The sequence below is a fragment of the Enhydra lutris genome, unplaced genomic scaffold (assembly GCF_002288905.1).
Source record: "Enhydra lutris kenyoni isolate GAN:26980312 unplaced genomic scaffold, ASM228890v2 scaffoldscaffold56, whole genome shotgun sequence".
NCBI classification, from domain to species: domain Eukaryota; kingdom Metazoa; phylum Chordata; class Mammalia; order Carnivora; family Mustelidae; genus Enhydra; species Enhydra lutris.
In genome coordinates this window covers 1,379,054-1,404,839 of record NW_019154140.1, presented here as the reverse complement: position 1 = coordinate 1,404,839, position 25,786 = coordinate 1,379,054, and the positions used below count along the sequence as shown (strand labels likewise).

At 38.8% G+C, this 25,786-nt stretch overlaps 1 protein-coding gene across 2 annotated transcripts in view; it reads left to right on the top strand.

Moving 5' to 3' along the window:
• Positions 1-1,331: 1,331 nt before the first annotated feature.
• Positions 1,332-25,786, top strand: part of LOC111157986 (glucoside xylosyltransferase 1) — a 59,406-nt gene continuing 34,951 nt past the window's right edge. The window contains exons 1-4 of one of the 2 annotated variants that reach the window (XM_022519760.1): positions 1,332-1,552; positions 11,856-11,948; positions 20,821-20,992; positions 23,442-23,567. In XM_022519760.1, coding sequence (XP_022375468.1) covers positions 1,332-1,552; positions 11,856-11,948; positions 20,821-20,992; positions 23,442-23,567 — 612 coding nt within the window. The remainder of the gene's footprint in view (positions 1,553-11,855; positions 11,949-20,820; positions 20,993-23,441; positions 23,568-25,786) is intronic. The other variant, XM_022519761.1, reaches the window with a different exon arrangement.

Sequence of the window (25,786 nt, the reverse complement as noted above, 5' to 3'; positions counted from 1 at the left end):
TATCACTCATCACACCCTCCCTTGCATTCACTTAGCTGGTTGTATCAAACGTCTCACAGTTCCCTAAACACAAGAACCTGTTTCATTGATCCCTCAGCCTGCAATTCCTTCCCTTCCCCCAGCCAAGACTCTGATGCCTCTTTTACTACCAAGTGCCTCTTGACCATGACCTCAGTAAAACTGATCACTCCTTTTTGTGTTTGCCCACACCTTCACAAGCTTTTATGTATCCTAATGTTGTATCCTGGTATTGCGCTTATTTGCGAGTCCCACTTACTTACTTATTGTCCTTCATTTACTTATTTACAGTTATTTATAAGTCCCATTTATTTATGTACTTATTTACTGTCCCACCCCATGCCCAATTATGTGTCTTTATACCCCAAAGTACTCAAGTAGTGCTTGGCACACAGTGGTGCTTTATAAATGCTCAATAAATGAATGGAATGGAAATATGGCTGAAGAGAGAAGAAATGGAAAGCTAAAGAGAAAGCTTTAGGGAGAACATTAGGTCAAAAAGATCTTAAAAGATGTAACAGGGACGACCTCAGTTGAACATGCCCTTAACAAGTTCGTTAGGAGGCAAGATATGCATGCTCAACAGCATTACGAGGTAATTAAATATCTGGATGAAATGGCTCGTACAATATTACAAAAACTTAGAGGCTGGGGAAGTCCCTGCTGCGGAGGATGGAACTGAAAAACGGCTTAATCAATGCCTTCCAGGTGCAAGGTGTTTTTCGTGCGTTAAGCAATTTAATCTTTGCAACCAGCCTATGAGGAGGATATTATCTCCGTTTTAGAGAAGAAACATGCTCAGAGAATTGAGGTTGCTCAACGTCACAGACTACCATGTGGAAGAACCATAATTTGAATTTGGGTCAGCGGTCTCCAACGCCCAGTTCATTTCGCCACACCCCTCCTCTGCAGTGCGGAGCCGCTGGGAGTTCAGACGCGTTCCTTTGGCGTTCCCCTCAGACCCCGGCCAGTCCAGTTCTCTCGCGCTCACTGCGCCTGCGCTTCCGCCTGCTGCCGGAGCTCCGGGGAGGGACCCACGCCGGTGGAGGCGGTGTCAGAGCTCCAGGCTAGTAGGCTAGCAGGCGAAGGTGGTTGGGCGGGCGAGGCAAGGAGGGGAGGGAGGAAGGAGAGGAGGGAGGGAGGGAGAGGAGGAAGGAGGGGCGGGCTTGAGACCGCGGCGGAGGAGGAACTTGTTGCGGCCGCGGCTGCGCTGTGCGGCCCCCTACGCTCCAGTTCGCCCGGCGGGCGCGGTGCGGAGGTGGCGGCGGCTGCGGCGTCAGTGGCGGCTAAGGCTGAGGCGCGGGGCTGCGGCGATGCGGCGCTATCTGCGCATCGTGGTGCTGTGCCTGGCCTGTGGCTTCTGCTCGCTCCTCTACGCCTTCAGCCAGCTCGCCGTGTCCCTGGAGGAAGGAGCGGGAGGAGGTGGCGGGAAGCCGCAGGCCGCGGCGGCTTCCTGGCTCGCGGGCGGCGGACGCGGCGGCGCGAGAGGGGTGGGCAGCGTGCGACCCGCAGCTCATTCCGGCCGCTCGGACAGGTACGGGCGGTTCCCAGTTAGGGGGCCAGGTTCGGGGCCAGGGGCGCGGCAGGGACGCGGGGCTCGGCGGGGCTCGGCCCGGCTTGGGCTGCTCGCCGGTCAGTCCGGCGTCTCTCGCCGCCCGGCCCGCGCCTCCCGCTTCTTTGCCGCCGTCTCTGACCCCTTCTCTCATTTTTCCCTCCTTCCCCTCCATCCGGGGGTGAGTCTAGCCCGAGAGCACTCCACGCTCTTTGTGTTTGTCTTCTGACCCATTCCTTATGCGCTTTTTAAAGCGGATAGAAATTAATTTTCAACTTTTAACTGACAGTTGCTCCCCCCACCCCCTTACAGAAGTCATTGAAAGTAAAAGGTGCCCCCACAAAAAAGCCTTTTTGCTGTCTGGCTAGTGGGAATTCCCTCTTGTTTCCATGGAGTTTAAGTTGAGATATTTAAACATCAGGCTGGCGCCCTAGTTCAATTTTTCCCCCTCTTCTGGACGGGGCGTCTAATTTTTGTGTGTTAACGCTTAAATGTTCATTGTTAGTCTTAGTTAAATCTGGATAGAGCTTTTATGCGTATTTTGCATTTTTCTTTAGGAAACATCGGTCTGCCCTGAAACTTACTGTAAGTTAGGAAAGGAGCCATACTTAACATGTTCACTCACGTGTTTTGTGGGATGGGATAGATATTTTTCTTTAAAAAATCGGTGTATAAAAGGCAACATAGTGACTTGCGTGGATTTGCACAAATCACTGCCAGAGTTGGAATCTACGTGAGATTTAAAAAAGAATGCGGCGCATTACGATAGCTTAACAAAATCCGAGCGTTTGCCCTTCCTTGAAAAATAGGCTCCTTTTTTTGTGGGCACCTCCTTGGGAACGACTCAGAGCGCTCCCTTACTAAGAGGCAAAGTCTGCTTTGGTATCAGGAAGTATGCGGTTGATGGGGGGAGGGCAGGTCAGCTGCAGGCTCTTTAACATTCTTCTGAGAGTTGATGGTCGTTTTCAAAATAAAAGGGGGAGGACTTTTGGGCATAGGAGCAACAGTCCAGGGAAAGCTGGACTGTCATGTTTTTGTCAGAGGAATCCTGGACTCCATTCATTAAAGCAGAACTACTTCCAGTCAGGTTTGTCAGCTCTTAAAATTCTCTGCCCTGGGAAAGGCGGTGACTGACGACCTGAATGAGCTCATGGATAATGAGGCTCACAAAATGCTGTTCATGGTCTTTTATGGATTGGGAAGCATTTAAAATTATGGAAAAGAAAATTATTTTTGTAGTGGGTAGAATCGTAAGGAAGCAACATTTTAAAACATTGTATGAAACTGGACTATATGCGATTTCAGTTTGGTAGAGTGACATTCATTGTTAGTGCTTTTTTGTCTCAGAGACTTATACTTTATTTTGTGACAGAGTTTTGTAAGCTGTATTTGCTTGGCTAGCTGATTTGGACAAAGTTACTTGAAATATAGAATAAGCACCTCAGTAATTTTTTTTTTAAGATTTTATTTATTTGACAGACAGAAATCACAAGTAGGCAGAGAGAGGGGGAAGCAGACTCCCTGCTGAGCAGAGAGCCCGATGCGGGGCTCTATCCCAGGACTCGGGATCATGACCTGTGCCGAAGGCAGAGGCTTTAACCCACTGAGCCACCCAGGCGCCCCATCAGTAATTTTTTTTTAAGTAATCTCTATGTCCAAATTGGGGCTGGAATTCACAACCCCAAATCAAGAGTCGTGTGTCAACTGACTGAGCCAGCCAGCTGCCCCAGCACTTAGTTTTAATAAATGTTTTTATAGAGCTATTACTGAATTTTCAAGTTTGATGTGTCCAAGTCAACTAAAAAGCTGTATATTTATGGGTCATCTGAGCGGCATAATTTCTCATTTTAATGAGGCATGACTGTAACTTAAAATTAAAGGTGTTTTAGTTTTGGTAAAAATGTGGTGAAGTACATTTCATGCTTGTATGAGAACTTTGGGCAGAGGAACAACATGAAAAGTTAGTTTGTTAACACTTTTACTCTACAATTTGATTAAGGTCAGAAGAGTTCTTAAAACATTAGGATTCTTAATTTTAGATATTATTTATAACATTTTTGAAGATTTCGCATAGAGTTTGGTCAACTCTTTTGGCTACCACAGGATATGTAGAAGATACCTGTCTTTAACTTCTCTTCCTATGGATAAATCATTCGACAAGGGTCCAGAAGGCATCAATAATTGGACCAGGATTGTATCTTTTGATTCATTAGGGCTTTTTCTGTAAAGCTTCTGTGATGAAAATCTACTCTGCATAGTGTTTCTTTGGTGGCAAATGGGGTATGAGGCAAGCAGCATCTTCCTTTTTGGTAGGGCTCGATTATCATTGCATTGTTACCTTTTTTGAAGCAGTCTTACCTGAAAAACCTTATTTTTCTCATTCACTTAAAATACGAAATCTAGTTATACCCACTATGTCTTATTGGTCAAATCTTACAGAAAGTGTCTATTGCATGGAATTCCATGACAGTAAATTACTTGGAAATTTCCTTGTGAGTTTTCAAAGTAAAATTTCTAAAATGATAGGAACAGCTTTTCAGTGAAATCTATTAATTAGTGTATCCTGTTTGAATCCATTATATTTTGGTATTTAGAAAATATGCAGGTCTTAGAGTCAGACAAACCTGTTCACTTCCTCTCTCTGCTGTGAAAACTTGACCAGCTCTCTACTTCAGTTTTCTCACCTGTAAAACATAGATAATACTAACCTTAGTTAATTTGTAAATAGCATCCTAAATTGACAGGGATTAAAATCCAGTACAATTGACTTAAGCAAAACTTACTTATAGGCTTATATGGCTTGTTGGCAGGAGCAAAATTGAAAGGAAAATTCCCCTGGGAAACTCCAGGTACCTTCAGGACTAGGACTCTCTTAACTCTCTTCCGCTGTAGACAGGCTTTGTTCATGGGATCTTTGCAGTGTTTCTTTTCTAATCTCAAATGAAAATTTCTAGGAAAAGGCTCTCATTGGACTTGTTTGAATCACATGTCCGTCCAGGGACTAGTCAGTGTTGTCAAGAATGGTGATTTCTGATTCGCTGGCTCTGTGTTACTTGCATATGCTTGTGGTAGACTGGATAACGTGATTGGTATTGGAGATGAGTGATGCCTTAAATAAAGGTGGGAATGCTGGCTAGGCAGTGGCTCTTCTACATAGAGAAACTCTCTTAAGCTGTTCGACATGGACAGACTGTTATTAAGTTACTCAATATAAATACAGGACTTCTGTAGAAGAAGTTAGACCGTTTATGACTTTAGCTACTCAGAATGATTAATTGTCACATTTCACTGATGAATCTTGATGGTGATTATCAACATTTCATCCTGTTGTAGCTGTATGGTGGTGTGAAGTGGGGAATCAAGAAACTACTAAGCATTTGAGTGGTAACCATTTCTGGACCCACCATGCTGTTTGTGTGTCAAGTCACCTCACTGGTGAGGCCATTGAGTTCTCATTTCTCCTGGATCTTGTGAACAGTAGTAGGTACTGAGCATGTTTACGGCTTTGGAGACAGACTTTAGCTTTAGTACATGTTTGGCTGTGTGAACCTTGAATACATTTCCTCAGAAGTTAGATTAGAGGTAAGAGTATGATATTGGGTTGGGGAATTGAAGTAGCTTGAATGGATAACTGAATATGGTGTCTAGCATAGTAAAACTGTAGCCGTGTGGTGACAGTTTCAATCATTTAAATTAAAAAAAAAATTTTTTTTTTAAAGATTTATTCATTTAGGTGCCTGGGTGACTCAGTCAGTTAAGCATCTGCCTTTGGCTCTGGTCAATGTCCTGGGATCCTGGGATTGAGCTCTGTATTGGGCTCCTCATTCAGTCAGTCTGGGGAGTCTGCTCAAGGATTGTCTTTCTCACTCTGCCCCTCCCTCTACTTGTGCTCTTTCTCAAATAAATAAATAAAAAATCTTAAAAAAATTATTTACGTGAGAGAGAGTGAGCGTGCAGTTGGGGGAAGGGGCAGAGAGAATATCTAAGCGGACTCCCCACTCAGCACAGATCTAGGGATACAGGGCTCAATCTGATTGAGATCAGGACTCAAGCTGAATCCCAGAATATGGTGCTTAACCACCTGAGCCACCCAGGGGCCCCTCAGTCATTTTAAATTTTAATCAAAAGAATTTTTAAATTTTTTTTTTAAGATTTTGTTTATTTGACAGACAGAGATCACAAGTAGGCAGAGAGGCAGGCAGAGAGAGAGGAAGGAAGGGAAGCAGGCTCCCTGCCGAGCAGAGAGCCCAATACAGAGCTCGATCCCAGGACCCTGGGATCATGACCTGATCCTAAGGCAGAGGCTTTAACCCACTGAGCCACCCAGGTGCCCCAAAAGAATTTTTTTTTTCAGTTTCTGACCTCTGGGAAAAATCCTGTCCTTAGGCCCGAGTCCAGATCTGCTTAAACCAGACCTATTAGTGGGGTCTGGGAATCTATATTTTAGATAAGTGCCCCAGGTTAGTGTTACAAAACCAAAGACTGAGAACCACTAATGTAGCTGAGAAAGGTTTGACTATTTTCACACTACTCTTTTTAGTAGAGATATTTCTTTCCCTCTTTCCTGAAGTCATTTTTTTTTTTTTTAAAGATTTCATTTATTTATTTGACAGAGATCACAAGTAGGCAGAGAGGCAGGCAGAGAGAGAGAAGAGGAAGCCCCGTTGTGGGGCTCGATCCCGGCACCCCGGGATCATGACCTCAGCCGAAGGCAGGGGCTTTAACCCACTGAACCACCAGGTGCCCCTCCTGAAGTCATTTTTGAAGAGAGAAGTTCAGGCAGTGAATAGCGAAACAAATTACTTACTAAAGCCACCTTCATTTCTGCTTTGTTCATGTAGAGACATCTTATGTGAAACCAGTACCCTGCACTTGTATTTTAGTTCATTGAGGATCATACTTCACATGGTTGTAAAGTGCTTAGCATAAATCTGACTAATAATTATGTAATTAAAATTATTTTGTTGTATGTTCGAGGGAAAGCTGATTAGGCTAATAAAAGAGGAACGTGTACTTTTGATTTAGAAATTCTCTTTTAACACATTAAAGTTATTATCTGTGCCTGTTGAAAATACTTGCCCCCTCATATTAACTTACCTTGTGTATACCATATGAAGTTTAAAATTTTTGTGTATTCGGATGGGCAGTTTTTTCCTTTATCATTTTAATCTTTGTCATACATAGTAAAACTTTCTACTGGAGAGTTTTTTCCTCCCACTCTTTTAACATTTAAATCTTTAATAGAGGTTTTTTTTTTTTTTCTTTTTCCTGGAGGTGGGAGTTGGGTACTATTTGAATAGTTAGTTTTGAAATAGATAAGTAATTGTTCATTGCCTTTTGTGTATAAGCAGTCCTTTTTACCCTAAGTATTAATTAAATTAGAGATTTAAGAAAAAGAAATGAAGACCTGACACAGCTAGAAATTATGTTGTCTGGAGACAATTTTTAGTTGAAAATGAGGGACCCCGATACTGATGGTCTTCAAATAATGCTGATTTGTCAGTATCATGGGAATGTTCTCCTTTAATGTGGTTGAGAGCTTCTCTGTTTTCTTGCCACAGTCACAGTGTAGGTATCCGTGCCTTGAGGTTGCACTGGTGGCTTGCAGCACTTGATTCAGACTTCCACATTCTTTTGCTGGATATGCCTAAACTTATCCCTTACTTAAAGTTGTGCATGGTTTTCACTAAAGCCTCATGACTATGGTAGATGTTTTGAAATGAAAAGTATATTTTCCAGGTTAATTTAAAAGTACAAAAGACCGTCTGTTACCAGATTTAAGTAAACTTCAAATCTGAGAACTGTTATTGTGGAGAATTTATATAGTTAAATGCTCTGCTTAATCCTGAGCATGAAATATCTCAATTCTTTAAGTACTGAAATTTTTGGGAATTTTGTTTTTGGTAATTTTTTTTAACTTTTTAAAATTAATATAAATTCACAGGAAGTTTCAGAGACACTCTTGTATCATTCACTGTTTCCTCTAATAGTAGGATTTTATATGAGCATAGTACAATACTACTACAATTAAAATATGTATCAATATGGTACAATTTATTATAACCCCAGAAATTGAGGTTGTACAACTGTGTTATCACCATAAGATGCTTTGTGCTACCCCTTGATCACTTTGTAGACAAGTCATCTAGAACTAGAAACATTATGCCATATGAAATTTGAGGATAAGTCATAGTAAAGTTTTATTTCAATTTATTCCGCAATGAAGAAGATTGGTGTTTATGGACTTCATTGATTTGGGATGTCATTGTTTATGGAAGACATACCCAGGCTCAACTTACAGTTTTGCCCCATTAAAATTATTTGAGAGAATTACTTCTTGGAATGTAGTAGTATATTTCTAATATTCTGTTTCCAATAGTTTTTTTTTTCTTTTAAAAAAAATTTTATCTATTTGTTTGAGAGAGAGAGGGAGTACCAGCCAGGGTGGGGTGGGAATTGGGATTGGGGTGGTGGGGAGGGGCAGAGGGAGAGGGAGAAGCAGACTCCTGGCTGAGTAGGGAGCCTGATGCAGGGCTCCCTCCCAGGACTTGGATATCATGGCCTCAGCTGAAGGCAGACACTTAACCAACTGAGCCACCCAATTGCCCCTCCAGCAGTTTTAAGGAATAAAAACAAAAGCAGCTAATAACCAGAACTTGGAGAACTATCTTTACCAGTATTTTTTAACTTTATTTTTTTCTGGCCTGAAAGTACAGTTGCTATCTGTCTCCAGATTAGTTTTTTTTTCCCCCCTAATCTTTGCTTGTGATAACAGTTACTGGTATATAAGGAGTTTCTACTGTCAATTTTTATTTTATTTTATTTTTTAAAAAGATTATTTATTTATTTATTTATTTGACAGATCGCAAGTAGAAGAGGCAGGCAGGGTGGGGGGGGGAGGAAGCAGGCTCCCCGTCAAGCAGAGAGCCCGATGCAGGGCTTGATCCTGGGCCCCTGGGATCATGACATTAGCCGAAGGCAGAGGCTTTAACCCACTGAGCCACCCAGGCACCCCACTACTGTCAATTTTTAAAAACTTTTTTTTAATAAGTGAGAGAATGTAAGCTTGGGAAGTAAGAAACATTAAATTATGCTACCTCTTGCCAGCAGCACATCAGTGTTTTATGATTTTTTTTTAATAGTGGTATGTGTACTCAGTAGTGCCTATGTTTTATATTTCCATTAAAGACAGAAAGAAAAACATTGCTTCTTAAAAAACTGTGTTTTGACATTGAGTTATGGTTATGAAACTTATGTAAAACTTTACTTTTTCCCTGCAATTTCATCTACATTAATAACTATAGTTTCTAGCAATTCCACTTGTAGGTATATAGGTATATATGCAAGAGAATTGAAAACATGTATTTGGAGAAAAATTGTAAATGAGGTTCATAGCAGCATTATTTATAATAGCCAAAACGTGGAAAACACCCAGATGTCTATCAACTGATGAATGACTAAACAAAATGTGCTATATCCATCCATTATTTGGGCATAAAAAGGAATGAAGTGTACTGATAAGGAATGAAGTATACTGAAGTTCACTACAGTAGATGAACCTTGAAAATATATTCAAGGGTCAGACTGAAGGAAGTCAGACTCGAGAGACCACATATTGTATGATTTCACTTACGTGAAGTATTTGTAACAGGCCAATCTATAGAGACAGAGGATAGATTTGTGGGGTGCCTGGGTGGCTCAGTTGTTTAAGCATCTGCCTTCTGCTCAGGTCATAGATCCCAGAGCCCCAGGACTGAGTCTTGGATTGGGCTCCTTGCTCAGTGGGGAGTCTGCTTCTGGCTCTAACCCTCTCCCCTCTCATGCTGTCTCTCACTCTCTTTCAAATAAATAAATAAAGTCTTAAAAAAAAAATTTTTTTTTCTCTTAAAAAAAAAAGAGCTGTGGTTGCCTAGGCCTGGGAGATTAAAGACTTCAAGTTGAGACAGAAAATGGTATTACTTTATAATTTCAATGGATAATTTTTATGGAAGAATTTAATTTGGTAGTTACTTTCCTTTTCCATTTCCATTTTCTACTGCTATAAGGTTTGACAGCAGGAGATGGAATAACCAGATTAATTTTGTCCTCCTTGGAACAAAGGTACACTGTAGGTGTTGAGTATAAATAAATTGTGGATTTGTTGAAAGAAAGCTGTGATAACGTCTGTATCTGAAAGATGGAGATCTCTATTTGAACAAGTTTGTTGTGAGGCTTAAGTGGATGTGAAAGCTCTTGAATCTGAAAAGAACTCTGTTAGCTGTTACCACCACCGCAGAGCCTGTCTCTAGTATGGAAGTGCAAGACTTAAAAAATACTTAACCATGCCTGAGAGGGGACAAACATTTCTTGATCTTGCTGGTCTGCATACATTTTCTTTCTTTCTTTTTTTTTTTTTTTTTAATGCTGGGCTTGAAAATGGTGTCCATGTAAAGGTAAACCAAATTACAATATTTTTTTTCTATCAGTTTTAAAAATCTGACTTTGTAGATTTTTATGCAGTAGTATATAGAATTATTTAGGCAGCATTTTATTTTTATTTTATTTAAAGATTTTGAGTGAGAGAGCAAGCACGAGCACAAGCAGAGGGAGAGGCGGAGGAACGACTGAGTCACCTAGGCGCACCCCCGCCCCCAAGCAGCATTTTAAAAACCATCTTTGCCCCACCCATTTCTCAGAGATTCTGATATAATAGTTGTTGTATGGGGCTCTCTGGGTGATTTTGATGTGCAGCCTGAGTTTGAGATACTCTGTCGTAGACTGTTGGCATTGGTGAGAGGTATGATCAGAAATCTTTGCAAGTACGAAATTTCATAGACCCTTTTGCTGTAAGAACAGTAACATATAATTGAATTTATAGCAAGAGAAAAAAACAAAGTTAACATGGTGAGGGGACATGAGGTGACCTGGTTTAGTGACTCACCCTGATTTCATACTTAACTGCTTTAGTGTTGAGGCCTCACCGCCGTGAATTTCAAACTTAACTATTGTTTTGAAAAGTAGTAACATTGAAAAACATACTTTTGTAAGATGAGGTGTTATGGCTCTTGTTACTGAGCTCAGACCTGCAGTCTAAGAGGAAAGACCACTGATTTCCTCCATTTTAGTTTGTATAATATAGTGAAACGAAGATAATGTACGTAATGAAACTGAGCCATGGATATCAGTGTGCTTTCTTTTTCTTTTCTTTTCTTTCCTCCCCCACCCCCCAGTTTAAAACACCATATGAGGGGCGCCTGGGTGGCTCAGTGGTTAAAGCCTCTGCCTTCGGCTCAGGTCATGATCTCGGGGTCCTGGGATCGAGTCCCGCATCGGGCTCTCTGCTCAGCGGGGAGCCTGCCTCCTCCTCTCTCTCTGCCTGCCTCTCTGCCTACTCGTGATCTGTCTGTCAAATAAATAAAAAAAAAAAAATCTTAAAAAAAAAAAAAAACACCATATGATTAATTTGGATTGAAGATTAATTTAAAAGCCTTCAAAGATCCTCTCTACCTTTTCTAAAGTCAGCATTTGTGGCATTTTAATTTTGCTCCAGGGTAAGCAAATATTTTGTTTGGCTGAAATGCATTTTATTCTAGTGGAATCTGTGTAGTAACAAAGGAAAATTTTAGTATTTCCATATTTTCTGTGCCATCTGAGGAGGGAATTTTAATATGTTTGGAGAGTTCCTGAATAGGAAGTGGTTTTTCAGTCTGTACTATATTCTTCCTAAGAGTTTTTTTTTTTTTTTTAATTTATTAACATATAATGTATTATTTGCTTCAGGGGTTCAGGTTTGTGAATCATCAGTCTTTTTTTTTTTTTTTTTAAGTGTTTATTTATTTATTTGACAAAGACACAGGGAGAGAGGGAACACAAGCAGGGGGAGTGGGAGAGGGAGAAGCAGGCTCCCTGTGGAGCCGGGAGCCTGACGTGGGGCTTGATCCCAGAACTCTGGGATCATGATCCTAGCGGAAGGCAGACGCTTAATGACTGAGCCACCCAGGCGCCCTGTGAATCATCAGTCTTACACAATTCACAGTATTCACCATAGCACATACCTTCCCCAGCGTCCATAACCCAGCTACCCTCTACCTAACAGTTTTAAATCTTGTTAAAATAATGATACCTTGAATAAGGGAGAAATTTCCAAAACTCCTCAAGTTACCTTAGCCATATTGAATTTATCGATTTGCAGTTTTTTTACTGTAAAATTGAACAGTAAGTTGTTATGTTATTAAGTAAATTCCTTATTAGTTTTAAAACTGAAATACTTACATAGGACTCTTTATTTCTGTCTTACTCTTGTTAGGTGTAAAGATTTCTCTCTGTGTTACTGGAATCCCTATTGGATGCTGCCCTCTGATGTTTGTGGAATGAACTGCTTTTGGGAAGCGGCTTTTAGGTAGGCACCTAAATTTAATTGGTAGATCAGTGTAGGTAAGATTAGATAGTACATAGTAAGTTTTTGACTGTAATAGGACACAAAAATGTTATCCTGTAATTTAGTATTGTCTTATAAGCAAGTAATTCATTTTCTGATTGGGTTTTCTATTTATCCTGCATTATAGTTGTTATTACTAATTTTTAGTATATATTGTGTATAAAATGCTCTAATTTGTTTTTAGGTGTTATTAAGGTAAATTGTTATTTTAGCATTTATGATATAATTTTAGGTAACTGGGTAATAAACTATTAAACAGGTGATAAAGATAGATTTCCCTTGACATTTACAAACATATATATGGCATTTATCTACTTTAAAGCTGCTGAAAAAACATTTTGTAGGTGGTTGGGGATAATTGAGGAAAGATTATATTATTGTCAGAGAAATTGAATATTGAGGAATGAGGATAAAAATAAGTGTTTAATGAAGGGACAAATGTTGATATGACATTCTTAATTGAGCTTGTATGTCACTCAGTAGATTGGCTTTGTACATGGCTCTGGATAATGAAGGCCTTGGAGTCTGCTCTCACCTTCAATGAAAGAAGTGATGATAGGAAAGGGCAATCAGACTGTCTCCTTGACATAGTGGCAAGGGATACTTAGGCAATAGCCTGAAATGCCCTCCCTAACAGTAAAATTTCTTTGAGAGCCACTTATTTTTATTGTCTTTATCATTAATTTAAATTTTAATTCTACTCATTCTATTTTCTAGGCACTGTGCCAGGTGCTTAGACCAGACTCTGAGTCTTGTTAATGTGGCTCTATCTTTCTGGAGCTTGCATTCTGTAGGAGTTTCACACTAGTAACCCTGAGATAAAGATAGAGGGTGACAAGTTATAGCTGTGATGCGGGGAGAAACAAGTGAGTCATCAGGTAGGATCATCTTAAGGCGTCAGGGAAGGCTTCCTGGTGGGAGTAACTGCATGAGGAACATGGAAATTAGTCAGGCTCAAGGCCAGGTGATAAAGTATTTTAGGTGGGAAGAACTATGTTCTTTATACATATTAGTAGTATATACTTTTATATTCTTGTATTCCTGATACATTATACATACCATGAACAACTAGGAAGGAGTCATTGAAATCCATTATTTTAATTATATCTCATTGCTATGGAAAAGATTGGGTGATTGAAATTCTAATATGAGTTAGTTAAATCAGATTATTCAAACTTCTAAAAACTAACTTTTTAAAGATAATATTTATCCTTCAGCTTGTTCATAAATTTGGAGAATTGGCGCTCTATATTGTGCTCTATATATCTAGCTTTTCATTGTTATAAAAGTTTGCTAATGACTAGAGTATTGACAGCAGCCACTTTGCTGTCTCCAGCTTTGTGGCATAAATCTACTCACTCTGAAAGCTGGGTAAGCTTGAAAACTGTATACCCTGATTTGTACAACCTAGGTCCTTTTGTAGGTTACAACATGGGCAGTAATCTTCCCTCCCCCTCCACTGGGTGCAAGAGTACGGGAGGGAAGTTGATCTAGTCTGAATACTGGAGGCTCTGCTTATTATTTTTCTTGTTTTGTCTTCTCCAACTCATTATTTTCCTAATGCTTCCAAGTATTCCTTGGAAGGAATTACATGTGGATGGATACATAATGTTGTAAACTCTTGTGCTATTACTTTTCTGAATTTGAGATTTTAAGTTACACTTTTCTGTTACACTCTCTACTTGTAATATTAAATCCACAGTATATATCTATAACCATTTTGTTGTATGTATCAAATCATTATGTAAAATCTCTCAAACTTAGTTTCTTACTTAGAATTTAGGATCCTTCTTATTTACTCTGTTTGAACATGGGAGACGAGCCAAGATGCCATACAATTGCCGTATCATTCTCACCCGACATTGCAGTGTTACCTCTGAGTAGCACCTTAGTTTTCCTAACTCTAAGAGCTTGTCTGCCCACCTGGTAAAGCTTCTTTGAAATTCCCAGTTACTACAGACCTTAGGTCCGAGTTTTGCCAGGCACCAGTGGGCCCTTAGCTGGCGCTGTTTTCCTCCCAGGCCTGTCCCAGCTTCCCCAATTGGAATTCTTTATAGTGTGTGACTTTTATTTTGATCAAAGCTTATCTAGGGGATTATTTCTCCCAATTAATTTATACAGTGAACATAAAATCACATAAAAAAGAAAAACTGCTTTTGATGTGCATAGGCTTTTAGTAATTGAAATCTGTATATACTGAAGTCATTTCCTGACCAACCGAATTTGTCCCAGCAGCTTGTCAGAACGCTCACACCTCTCCTGTCTTTTCTGTTCTTGAAACAAAACCAAACACAAAATTTCTACAACATCCTACACTCAACCCTTTTTTACCTTCAAGAATTCTTTGTTCACTCTGTTTCTCTTCATCAGTAAGACTTGTAAGAGTATCTACTGACTTCATGCTCTTAAACAACAACAAAACACCTTCCCTCCTCAATATGCCTGAGCAGCACTGGCTATCTGACTAACCCTCCTCCCCTACTGTGAAGTCACCTCTGACCTCTGAATTGTTCTTCTGGGGCCCAGTTTTTTTTTTTTTTTTGTCCCTTTGACACTGGTTACCACTTCCTCTTTGTTTCAACTCTGTCAGTCTCTGGCTCTAAGACAAGGATCTCAGCTACTTGATCTCTTTGCTCCTCTACTCCTCTCCCTGTCCTGACTGTTCGATATTCATGTGCCTTAGGACTCTGCCCTTTTCTCTCCACACTCCCTGGATAGTCACAGAATAATCTTTTAATTAATTAATTTTTAAAGATTTTACTTACTTATTTGAGAGAGGAAGAGAATGGGCTCAAGTAGGGGGATTGACAGAGAGAGAGGGAGAAGCTGGCTTCCTGCTCAGTAGTGAGCCTGACACAGGACTTAATCCCAGGACACTGGGATCATGATCTGAGCCTAAGGCAGCGTCTTGACTGACTGAACCACCCAGGCGCCCTCAGGATCTTTTTAACTGATACCTTTACTTCAGAGCTGTTTTCTGAGCTCCAGAACTGAGTTTCCAGCTGCATTTTGGTCATTTTTTATCTTGCTGATTCAGATGCCTCAGACTCTCGTTTACACCGGAGTTCATGATCTGATTTCTCACACCTTCCCTCTTCTGTATTTTGTATCCTGGCTCATGGCTGACTTTGTTCATGTCAGTCCACAATGACTCTTATACCCAGCTCCTTTTACACTGTTGTTCCTGATAGCCTCTTGCTTCCTATTCCCTTAGTTATTGTGCTTATTCCTTCCTATCCAACAATTTCCCTTCCCTACCCACTGCTTCCCCCTTCTCAGTATCCTCTTTATCACTATACTTAATGCATCTGTTGTGGTTGTGCATCTTCCAGACTGTTGGCTTTGCAGATAGATACTCTGTGTTGTTCATTGTCTAAGCCCCATGTGGAACAAGGTGCATGACAACTGGTAAATAACTAATGAGTTTCCCCAGCACTTCCAGACTGCTACTTTTGATGTTTGCATAGTGAGCTTCCATAAGTCTTTTTTTCCCCCTATTTAGGCAGTTACCATGCTTTCCCACGAAATCTTTTAAAATTCTGTCTTTTTGCAAGTGGCTGTAAATTGTATGAGGTCAGGATTGTGGCTTTCTTGCTTATCCCCAGTGTCTAGCATATGGAAGAAGTTCAAATACTCATTAAAGAGGATGAATTATATTATTAAATTGTGTTCTAAAAACTGTATGGATTTAAGTCTGCATCAACATTGTGTAAATGTACAGGTGTTACCATGACCTTAGCATTGTTGGGAATTGCAATTTCAGCATTTATTAGAGTAAAATGATAGAGTATTACTGATTTATATTTTGTTGATTATTTGCTGAATGTATTTCAGTATTTGTTGAGCTTCTTAGGTTCTTTATATTTTCTGTATTGATAATTACCTCTTAAGTTTTTAATGCTTATTTTATGATCTCTTAGGATAATCTGTTTTTGCCATTGAGTATAAATATCATTCTAGTTTCCTTTTTTGTTTTAGTTATTTCATTAAGCAATCTCTCTCTCTCTCTCTCTCTCTCTCTCTCTTTTTTTTTTTTAAAGTAAGCTCTATGTCCAGTATGGGGCTTAAACTCACAACCCCAAGATCAAGAGTTGTATGCTGTACCTACTGAACCAGCCAGGCACCTCTAAACAGTCTCTTAATTTTAGTGTTATTACTTAAAAATTCTCTTTTAATGTACTAATTTTTTTTTGCAGCTGGAGTTTAAAAATATTTAATCTTTATGATGGGAATTGATTTTCAAGTAATGGAATCTGTGGTTACAGGTGAATTTAAAGTTATGTGTATTACTTTGAGTGGCCCATGCTAGTTTTTAGAGCTATCTTTGTACAGATTATTTAAAAATATTTTTTGGGGCGCCTGGGTTGCTCAGTGGGTTAAAAGCCTCTGCCTTTGGCTTGGGTCATGGTCCCAGGGTCCTGGGATTGAGCCCCGCGTAGGGCTCTCTGCTCCGCAGAGAGCCTGCTTCCTCCCCTCTCTCTCTGCCTGCTTCTCTGCCTACTTGAGATCTCTTTCTCTGTCAAATAAATAAAACAAAATCTTTAAAAATATTTTTTAACGGGGGTACCTGGGTGGCTCAGTGGGTTAGGGCCTCTGCCTTCGGCTCAGGTCATGATCCCGGGGTCCTGGGATCGAGCCCCGCGTCAGGCTCTCTGCTCAGCAGGGAGCCTGCTTCCTCCTTTCTCTGCCTGCCTCTCTGCCTACTTGTGGTCTCTGTCAAATAAATAAATAAAATCTTTAAAAAAAATATTTTTTAACAATTAGTACATCATTTCATGTTAAGTTTCTAGATTTTCTTTTTTATGCTATATGTAAGACCCTGAAGATTTTTTCAAGTATTGTATTTTGCTTCAAAAGTGACTATATAAGGGTGCCTGGGAAGCTCAGTCATTAGGCATCTGCCTTCAGCTCAGATCGTGATCCCAGAGTCCTGGGATGGAGCCCCGCATTGGGCTCCCTGCTCTGTGGTAAGCCTGCGTCTCCCTCTCACTCTGCCTGTTTGTGTTCTCTCTCTCTCTCTCTCTCTCTCTCTCTCTCTGTGTCAAATAAGTGAATAAAATCTTTGAAAAACCCAAACAAACATGATTATATACAACTCTTTATTTTTGTTTTTAAAAGATTTTATTCATTCATTTGACAGAGAGAGTACAAGGAGGGGGAGCAGCAGGGAGAGGGAGAAGCAGGCTTCCACTGAGCAGAGAGACTTAAGCAGGACTTGATCTCAGGACACTGGGATCACAGTGCTAGCCAAAAGCAGATGCCTATCCGACTGAGCCACCCAGGCACCCTGTACAATTCTTTAAGTGGTTTTTTTTTTTTTTTTAACCTAGTATAATAATTCAACACTTTTTTTTTTCAATAGTGAGAGGTAAATTTTCTTTTTAAGCTATACAGTAAGGAAATTGCCATTAATGTTTCTGAACACAGTTTTCCATTTTGTTAAACTGCAAGGTTTTTTTTTTTGTTTGTTTTTTTTAAAGATTTTATTTATTTATTTGACAGAGATCACAAGTAGGCAGAGAGGCAGGCAGAGAGAGAGGGGGAAGCAGGCTCCCCTCTGAGCAGAGAGCCTGATGCGGGGCTCGATCCTAGGACCCCGGGATCATGACCTGAGCTGAACACAGAGGCTTTAACCCACTGAACCACCCAGGCGCCCCCTTAACTGCAAGTTTTTAAGGATGTTCATAGCAGTTACTTTTTATTTGAGGTGATTGTTACCAGAAATTTAATTTGGTTTGACTTTGTATGTTTTATTATAATGCTAATTCTTGGCTTAAATACTATTAAACATTGTTTTATTTTCTAGAGAGAACACTAGGCTGAAAGAATACCCTGAAAGCTGGGTGCCTGGGTGGCTCAGTGGGTTAAGCCTCTGCCTTTGGCTTGGGTTGTGATCTCAGGGTCTTGGGATCAAGGCCTGCATCTGGCTCTCTGCTCAGCGGGGAGCCTGCTTCCCCCTCCCTGCCGACATCTGCCTACTTGTGATCTCTCTCTCTCTATCAAATAAAAAAATAAAATATTAAAAAAAAAAAAAGAATAATACCCTGAAAGCTTTTTGTGCTGTCAAAATAAAAAAAGGAAGACACATGATTCCTTCACAGCAGAAATGTTACTTGAAGTAAGTCTATTCCTAAGTTTTAGAAATCTGTTAACAGTGTTTGTATTAGAATTTATCATCTAAAATACTCTATTATCTTCTACATGTAACAGTACCTTTATCCCCTTTGTAATGTGTGGGGGTAGTACCTTGATACTCTGTGGTTGTAGCATTCATTATTTTTGTTCAAGTTATTGGTTACAGTGGTGATTGCAAAATAGTGATTTTTTTGGAATTCTCTTTCCTTCTACATTATTGGCTGATACTTTTTTTTAAAGAAGGGTCTTCCCTTCTCCCGACCCTTTTATTTAGTGTCTTAGATTTATGGATTCATTTTCTTCTGTGTGTTATCATTCACTACTCTCATAATTCCTATTTATGCTCTGGTTATGCCATATTTAGCCATGGAAGCACTGAGGTATTATGTTTGAATCATCTGTAGAATTTTTTCTAATTGTATTATCTGTAGAAAAATAGGTTTGAGGGGCACCTGGGTGGCTCAGTCTTTAAGCTTCCACTTCCGGCTCAGATCATGATCCCAGCATCCTGGGATCAAGCCCTATATCGGGCTCCCTGCTCGGCGGGAAGCCTGCTTCTCCCTCTCCCACTCCCCATTCTTCTGTTCCCTCTCTCACTATTTCTCTCTCTATCAAAGAAATAAATAAAATCTTCAAAAAGAAAAAAAAGAAAAATAGGTTTGACTTAAAAATGACCTTTTGGGGGCCCCTGGGTGGCTCAGTTGATTAAGCAACTGCCTTCTGCTCAGGTAATGATCCTGGAGTCCTGGGATCGAGTCCCGCATTGGGCTCCCAGCTCCATAGGGAGTCTGCTTCTCTTTCTGACCTTCTCCCTTATATACTCTCTCTCACTCTATCTGTCTCTCAAATAAATAAATAAATAAATAAAATCTTTAAAAAATTTTTGAAAAAAATGACCTCTTGGATAATACTTCTTTAAATTTATAGGGACTTGTCTCTTACTCATGCTGTGGTTAAAATATAACACATTTTTACAGATAAGTAATCATTTTGGAATCAAATTACTTGGTTGGCTGCTTCCCTTTATCTTATTACAAGGTTTTAGTAATCCCTTCCTCTAGTGATGGAAGATTACTTTAAATTTTTTTGAGTTGCAATCATTTCCTGTTTTGGGGGTCTAGGGGCAGGGTGGTAGGCAGTGACATCTTTAAAGTATGGTTTGTTTTATCATTTTAGGTGTTAAAGTCTGTACTGTATATAATGCTTCTGCTAAAAAAGGGCATATAACCAAAATCAAATGCAATGTATTTGACAGTACTCCTCCCAAAGAAATTGGTGGAGTACTGGCAGTGTGACTAAAACAAGTCTTGCTAAAATGCCTGGGAGGAGTCAGACCTGGTACTGATTTTAGAGGATTTTTTTTTTTTTTTAAACCCTGAAGAACATTTCACTTATTTTCTTAAGAAGGTTTTATTATACTTGTCTTTGTGTGTACAGACTTCTGTGCAAAACAGCACATGACTATTGTGGCTTACTTTTTAAATCTCTGGGCTTTTAGCTTCGAATCCAGTTAAGCAATCCCAGCCTGTTGCCAGTTGTAAAGTCTTGCTGTGGAGTAAATTTGGGTGGGTCAGTGGGTTAAGCCTCTGCCTTCGGCTCAGGTCATGATCTTGGGGTCCCAGAATCGAGCCGTGCATCAGGCTCCCTGCTCAGCAGGGAGCCTGCTTCCCCCTCTCTCTCTGCCTGCCTCTCTGTCTACTTGTGATCTCTGTCTGTCAAATAAATAAATAAAAATTTTTAAAAAATTTTATTTAATAACAACGTAGTCACACATAATTCTTTTCTTTATATGCTAGTGGATTATTATTAGTTCACTGTTAAGATGCAAGAGTTTTATTATGTACTTTAAGCCCGGTGCTCTGCACTCCTCTTCTGTATTAGAAGTAGGGTCTGACATAGCCTACGCCAGTAACTTGGGTTTAGGGAATCTTTCCTTCCGAAATGCCATACTGGTGTTTAAATACATTTTAGACCACCTCAGAAATTTTTACCTCTCATTGATTACTTGGTGAATGGAACTGAATGTTTATCGGTGAAAAAATTTATGTGAAAGAAACTTCTTCCTATAATTAATATGATTGAAGATTGGGTATAATACTGAAATATTTATGGATGAATTTATGTCTGGGTTTGCTTCAAAATGATACGTTGGTTAGTGAAGGGGATGTGAAGAGGGATTTTAGATGAAATAATACCTTTGAGTGGATGATCATAGCAGTTAGGAGAGAGGTCCACGGGGATTTATTCTATTCTCTCTACTTCAATATGTTTTTGAGTTTTTTTTTTTTTTTTTTAATAAAAAAGCTAAAATGTAATTGAATAGAAGACCTTCAGTTGGTGATGTTCCCTTTGTCATTTGGGAGGTTTCTTGAGAGAATTAAGCTCTAATGCATCTAGTCTGAATAATGAATTAACTTTTCTCCTGTGTAGAATGGTGTTACTTATGAGCTATTCTTGGGAGAATTGAGAAAGTAGTAGTTCTTTTTGTGGTTCCTAGTGAGGAACATTGGCTGAGAAAGACTGGTTGAGGATGCAGAAATATGTAATTGTTCAACATTGTACTGTTGTGTAATTTGATATTTCTTTGCTTTTTAAGTATACATTTTTAACTTCAGTTTTTGAACATGGTCAAAAACATGTTGTTAATATGTTACCCTATACTAAAAGTGTTGGAAAATGTGGTTCTCTTTTCTATTAGGTATGGTCTGAATGTACAGCCCATTCAGAGAATACACCTCGCTGTGGTTGCCTGTGGTGAAAGACTGGAAGAAACTGTAACCATGTTGAAATCAGCTATCATTTTCAGCATCAGACCTCTTCAGTTCCATATTTTTGCTGAAGATCAACTACATGATAGTTTTAAAGGCATAGTAAGTATTTGAGACTTTGTTAAGACTCTAGAGATGAATATTTAATGGTATACTGTCATAGAATGTTGTTTTATTCCTTCATTGAACAAAAATATTTACTCAGTACCTAACTGCCCTCCTAGAGTTGGGCTGCCACTCCATCTAAGAGTCCAGATCTAGGTATAAGAGGAAAGTTTGTTTTCAAAAAGAAGTATGTTGTTTAAAGTCCTTTGCCAAGCATGGAGGTTTTATTTCATTGACTGTAGATCTAGGATGATTTGACTGAAAGTCCTAGGACTTAATTTTATTCCCATCATTGGCTTGGGAGTGCCTCAAACAAAGTGTGCACAAAGATTTTAATTCTGTTTTCAGGGGTGGGAGCTCTTGATTGACAATATGGAAGGAAGTGGCTTTTTGTTTTGATAAGAAAGTTCATTATTTTGGTTTTGTATTAGTTGCAATCAGTTTGGCTATATTGACAGAAAACCCAAACTAACAGTGGCTTAAACAAGATAGAAGTTTGTTTCTCTCTCACATAAGAGTAAGCAGTCTATGGTGTATGGTACCTCTGTGTCTTCGGGGACACTGGCTTCTGTCTTATGGCTGAGCCATTTTAACATAAGACTTATCCTTCGTGCTCCAAGGGGTCTACTCACTCTTCAGCTCTCACACCCATATTTTAACCAAATAAGGGAGAAAGGAGTAAAGAAGGCCAATCCCTTCCTACCCTCTATAAATATTTTCCAGAAGTTGCATATGATAGTCTTGCCAGTATCCCATTGGTCTAAACTTGGTTGTTTGTGAGGGTTAAAAATATTCTCTTTAATCAGGACAGCCATGTAGCCTCCTAAACAATAAAAAAAATTTTACTGTGCAAGAAGAGTAGAATAGATAGATATGGGGGAAGAACATTTAAGAAAAAGAAAAATCACCTAAAATCTCACTACCTTGTGTTCTGAGACAGTAGTAAAGATAATAATAGTGATTATCCCCCTCCCCACTATCTCAGTTTATCTCTCTGTATACACTAAATTTCAAACTGATTGGTTTTTATGTTTGGTTTAAATATGTAGAAAAACATTTATTTGATGTTTTCCAAAGTTAAAGTAGTTCAAAATAGTGAATGAAAAATACTATTTGTGACCTCAAGTCTTTTAGTTTCCTAACAAAACCTTTGAGTCCAAGGGGTATTAAGCTTTACTTAAATATATCTAGTGTCTGTATTTTTTTTTTAAGATTTTATTTATTTATTTGAAAGAGAGAGAGATCACAAGTAGGCGGAGAGGCAGGCAGAGAGAGGGGGAAGCAGGCTCCCTGCTGAGCAGAGAGCCTGATGAGGGGCGGACCCTGGGATCATGACCTGAGCTGAAGGCAGAGGCTTAACCCCCTGAGCCACTTAGGCGCCCCTAGTGTCTGTAGATTTTAAAAAATATTTTATTTTTAAGTAATCTCTACACCAACATGGGACTCAAACTTAAACCCTGAGATCAAGAGTCACATGCTCTACCAACTAAGCCAGCCAGGTGCCTCTGGTGTCTGTATTTTTGATAGATGCTTTTGTGAGCTTGATCTCTTTGGATTGTTTTCTAAAATATTAACTGAGGAATTACTCTTGTCTTAACAGTTCAGAGAACAACAGATTGCTGTGGAACTGTGGAAACTTGTCAGTGTAATAAAAAAATGAAATTATTGTTTCCTCTTACACACACAGCCTCAGTGTTTTGTTCACATCTGGCTGAGTGATTACTTGTGTAATATATACTGCATTTTTTTAAAGAAAATTATTTAATTATTTCCGTGGGGGTGGGGTAGAGAGAGAATGCTCAAGCAGACTTCCCACTGAATGTAGAGTATGTTGAGGGAATATCCCTCCACATTAAAAATACACAGATAGACAAATATTTTCTAACCAGTTTCATATTGGTCTGTTTTTAAGTATAGACATTTTCTAGTATACACACTCTGGTAATAAAATTAGTGCTTAATTTTTTTGAGTTTAATTTATTCAGGAATTGATAGGATTTATGTATCAGGTAAAGATGAGGTAGATGAACAACGTGCAGGGCTTTCAGCTTTGTGATTTTGTGGTGGTTAACTTTCATTGTGCCTCTGATCTTTATGGTGGAGTCTTCCTAGACTATTACTATATTAAATCAAGTTATTTTAAATTAATTGATTAAATTATTTTAAATTTATACTGAATTATTTATATGAATCATATGGTCCTATAAAATTAATTAAATTATATATTACTATATATTAATTATATGTAACTAATTATATATTACTATATATAAAATTTGAATGAAAAATGGCGGGAAAGAAGAATCTGATTTTCTCTTAACTGTGTATAGCATAACATCTAATGTCTTTTAATTTTTAGCTTTTTAAAATAAGCTATTGGTTTATAATTTTACAGTGAAACTTGAAAATGAAATATTCTAAACTAAGGTTTGTTTTTTTTTTTTAGCTTGATAGCTGGTCATTTCTGCAGACATTTAATTATTCATTATACCCAATAACTTTTCCAAGTGAGAATGCAGTGGAGTGGAAAAAGCTTTTCAAGCCATGTGCTTCCCAGAGATTATTCTTGCCAGTAAGTTTTTTCTCTAGTGATTTTTTTTCTTTTTCTAATTTTGCTTTTACACACACGAGTTAATGAAGAGTTGCATATATATGAGTTAAATAAACATATACATGTAGATTTTCCCTTTGAACATTAGGGAACAAACTTTCAGTAGAACAAATAAAAGCTACAAAGAAAACATCTGTTAAAAATGAAAAATGTAAGTAATTTCTGTGGAAATACTATTTCTTACATTTTAACTTATTCAGGTGCTGTAAACTGTTTTACTTCTAAGAAGGAATTGAGGTTATCAGATGTTACTGGAGCCAGGCCTCTTGCCAGCAGAAATTCAGGGGCAATATCACCTTCTCATTGCTCACTGCATTTGTAATTTGGGAAGTGAAATAGACTGTAACATTAAATAGTTGTTTCTGTCTTATACCAAGCCACGTTACCCTTTACAGGTTATATTTTAACACAGACCCAAATTTAAAGCATGTGAACTCTAAAGGGAATGAGAACAATTTATTCAGTGGAGCTGTTCTTTGGTAGTGTTCTCTGGTGATAAACCCTGATCTTTTTTTTTTTTTTTTTCTTTATTTGACAAAGAGCACACAAGCAGGGGGAGCTACAGGCAGAGAGAGGGAGAAGCAGGCTCCCCACTGAGTAGGGAGCCTGATGCAGAGCTTGATCCTAGGACCCTGGGACCAACTCAGACACCCAGGTGTCCCAGATTATTATTATTTTTTAGCTAAAAATATTCAGAAGCAAGGTTATCTCTTCATTTTAAGTTGATTTCGTCTACATCTATAGTATTTGAAATAATGAATTTAAGAAGCTCACAAGTTTGTGGAAAGTATATAAATTATAGGGGAATAAACTTTAGCTCCTTATTATTCTTAAGGGAACAAAGCAATTCTTAGCGTATTAAAATATAATTTACTGAATCCAGGTCTTCAATAAGATTTAAAGTTATAATTTTGAGGGGCGCCTGGGTGGCTCAGTGGGTTAAAGCCTCTGCCTTTGGCTCGGGTCATGATCTCAGCATCCTGGGATCGAGCCCTGCATTGGGCTCTCTGCTTGGCAGGGAGCCTGCTTCCCTTTCTCTCTCTCTGCCTGCCTCTCTGCCTGCTTGTGATCTCTCTCTCTCTGTCAAATAAATAAAATCTTTAAAAAAAAAAAAGTTATAATTTTGATCACTGAGTTTGCTTAACTGGTAACTTTGTTTCCATGCACAAAAAGTTTGGATCCTAGGATCTTTCTCAGTCTCTGTTGCCATTGTAAGAGACACACAAATAAGGGATTAGGATAGGGGAAAAAAAAAAAAGGCCCCAAAAGTTTTAGATATTTCATGTAGACTTTGTAAGTTTAAAACACACAAAAAATTTTTTTTCACCAGAGATAAATTATTCAGCCATTTATTGAATTTCTTTCTTTTTTTTTTTTTTTAAAGATTTATTTATTTATTTATTTATTTATTTATTTATTTGACAGAGATCACAAGTAGACGGAGAGGCAGGCAGAGAGAGAGAGAGAGAGAGAGAGGGAAGCAGGCTCCCTGCTGAGCAGAGAGCCCGATGTGGGACTCGATCCCAGGACCCTGAGATCATGACCTGAGCCGAAGGCAGCGGCCTAACCTACTGAGCCACCCAGGCTCCCCATTTATTGAATTTCTAATAAGTGTCACACCTGGCATTTTCGCATCAGTTTGAGAAGGGATTTGAGGCTGCTGTGTATATTGTAACAAGATGTAGCTCTTCCCTCAGTAGTTTACAGTCTAGTCAAAAAGCAAAGCTGTATATAATAACTGCATCTCCCCAAAAACAATAATGAGTAATTGGTATTTATAAATGTGCCAAACAGTAGTATGGCCAAATGAGAAAGAGGATGGTTTGGTATTTCTTGGATTGACAGTCTCTAATGCAGTAAACAAATCATGTATTCTCTTTCAGAGTCTCAGTTTCCATGTTTAGAAAATGAAAAGATTGGACCAAAAATATCCAAGTTTACTGCAAACTCTAAGAAACTATAACTTGGGATTCCAAAGTTCATGCTGGAATTCTAGCTTTAGAATTTGTTCAGACTTTCTACAGACTTTCTGTTTCTGAGTCTTGATTTCCTTATTTTATTTTATTATTTTTTTAAATTAACATATAATGTATTATTTGCCCCAGGGGTACAGGTCTGTAAATCATCAGGCTTACACATTTCACAGCACTTAATAGCACATACCCTCCCCAATGTCCATA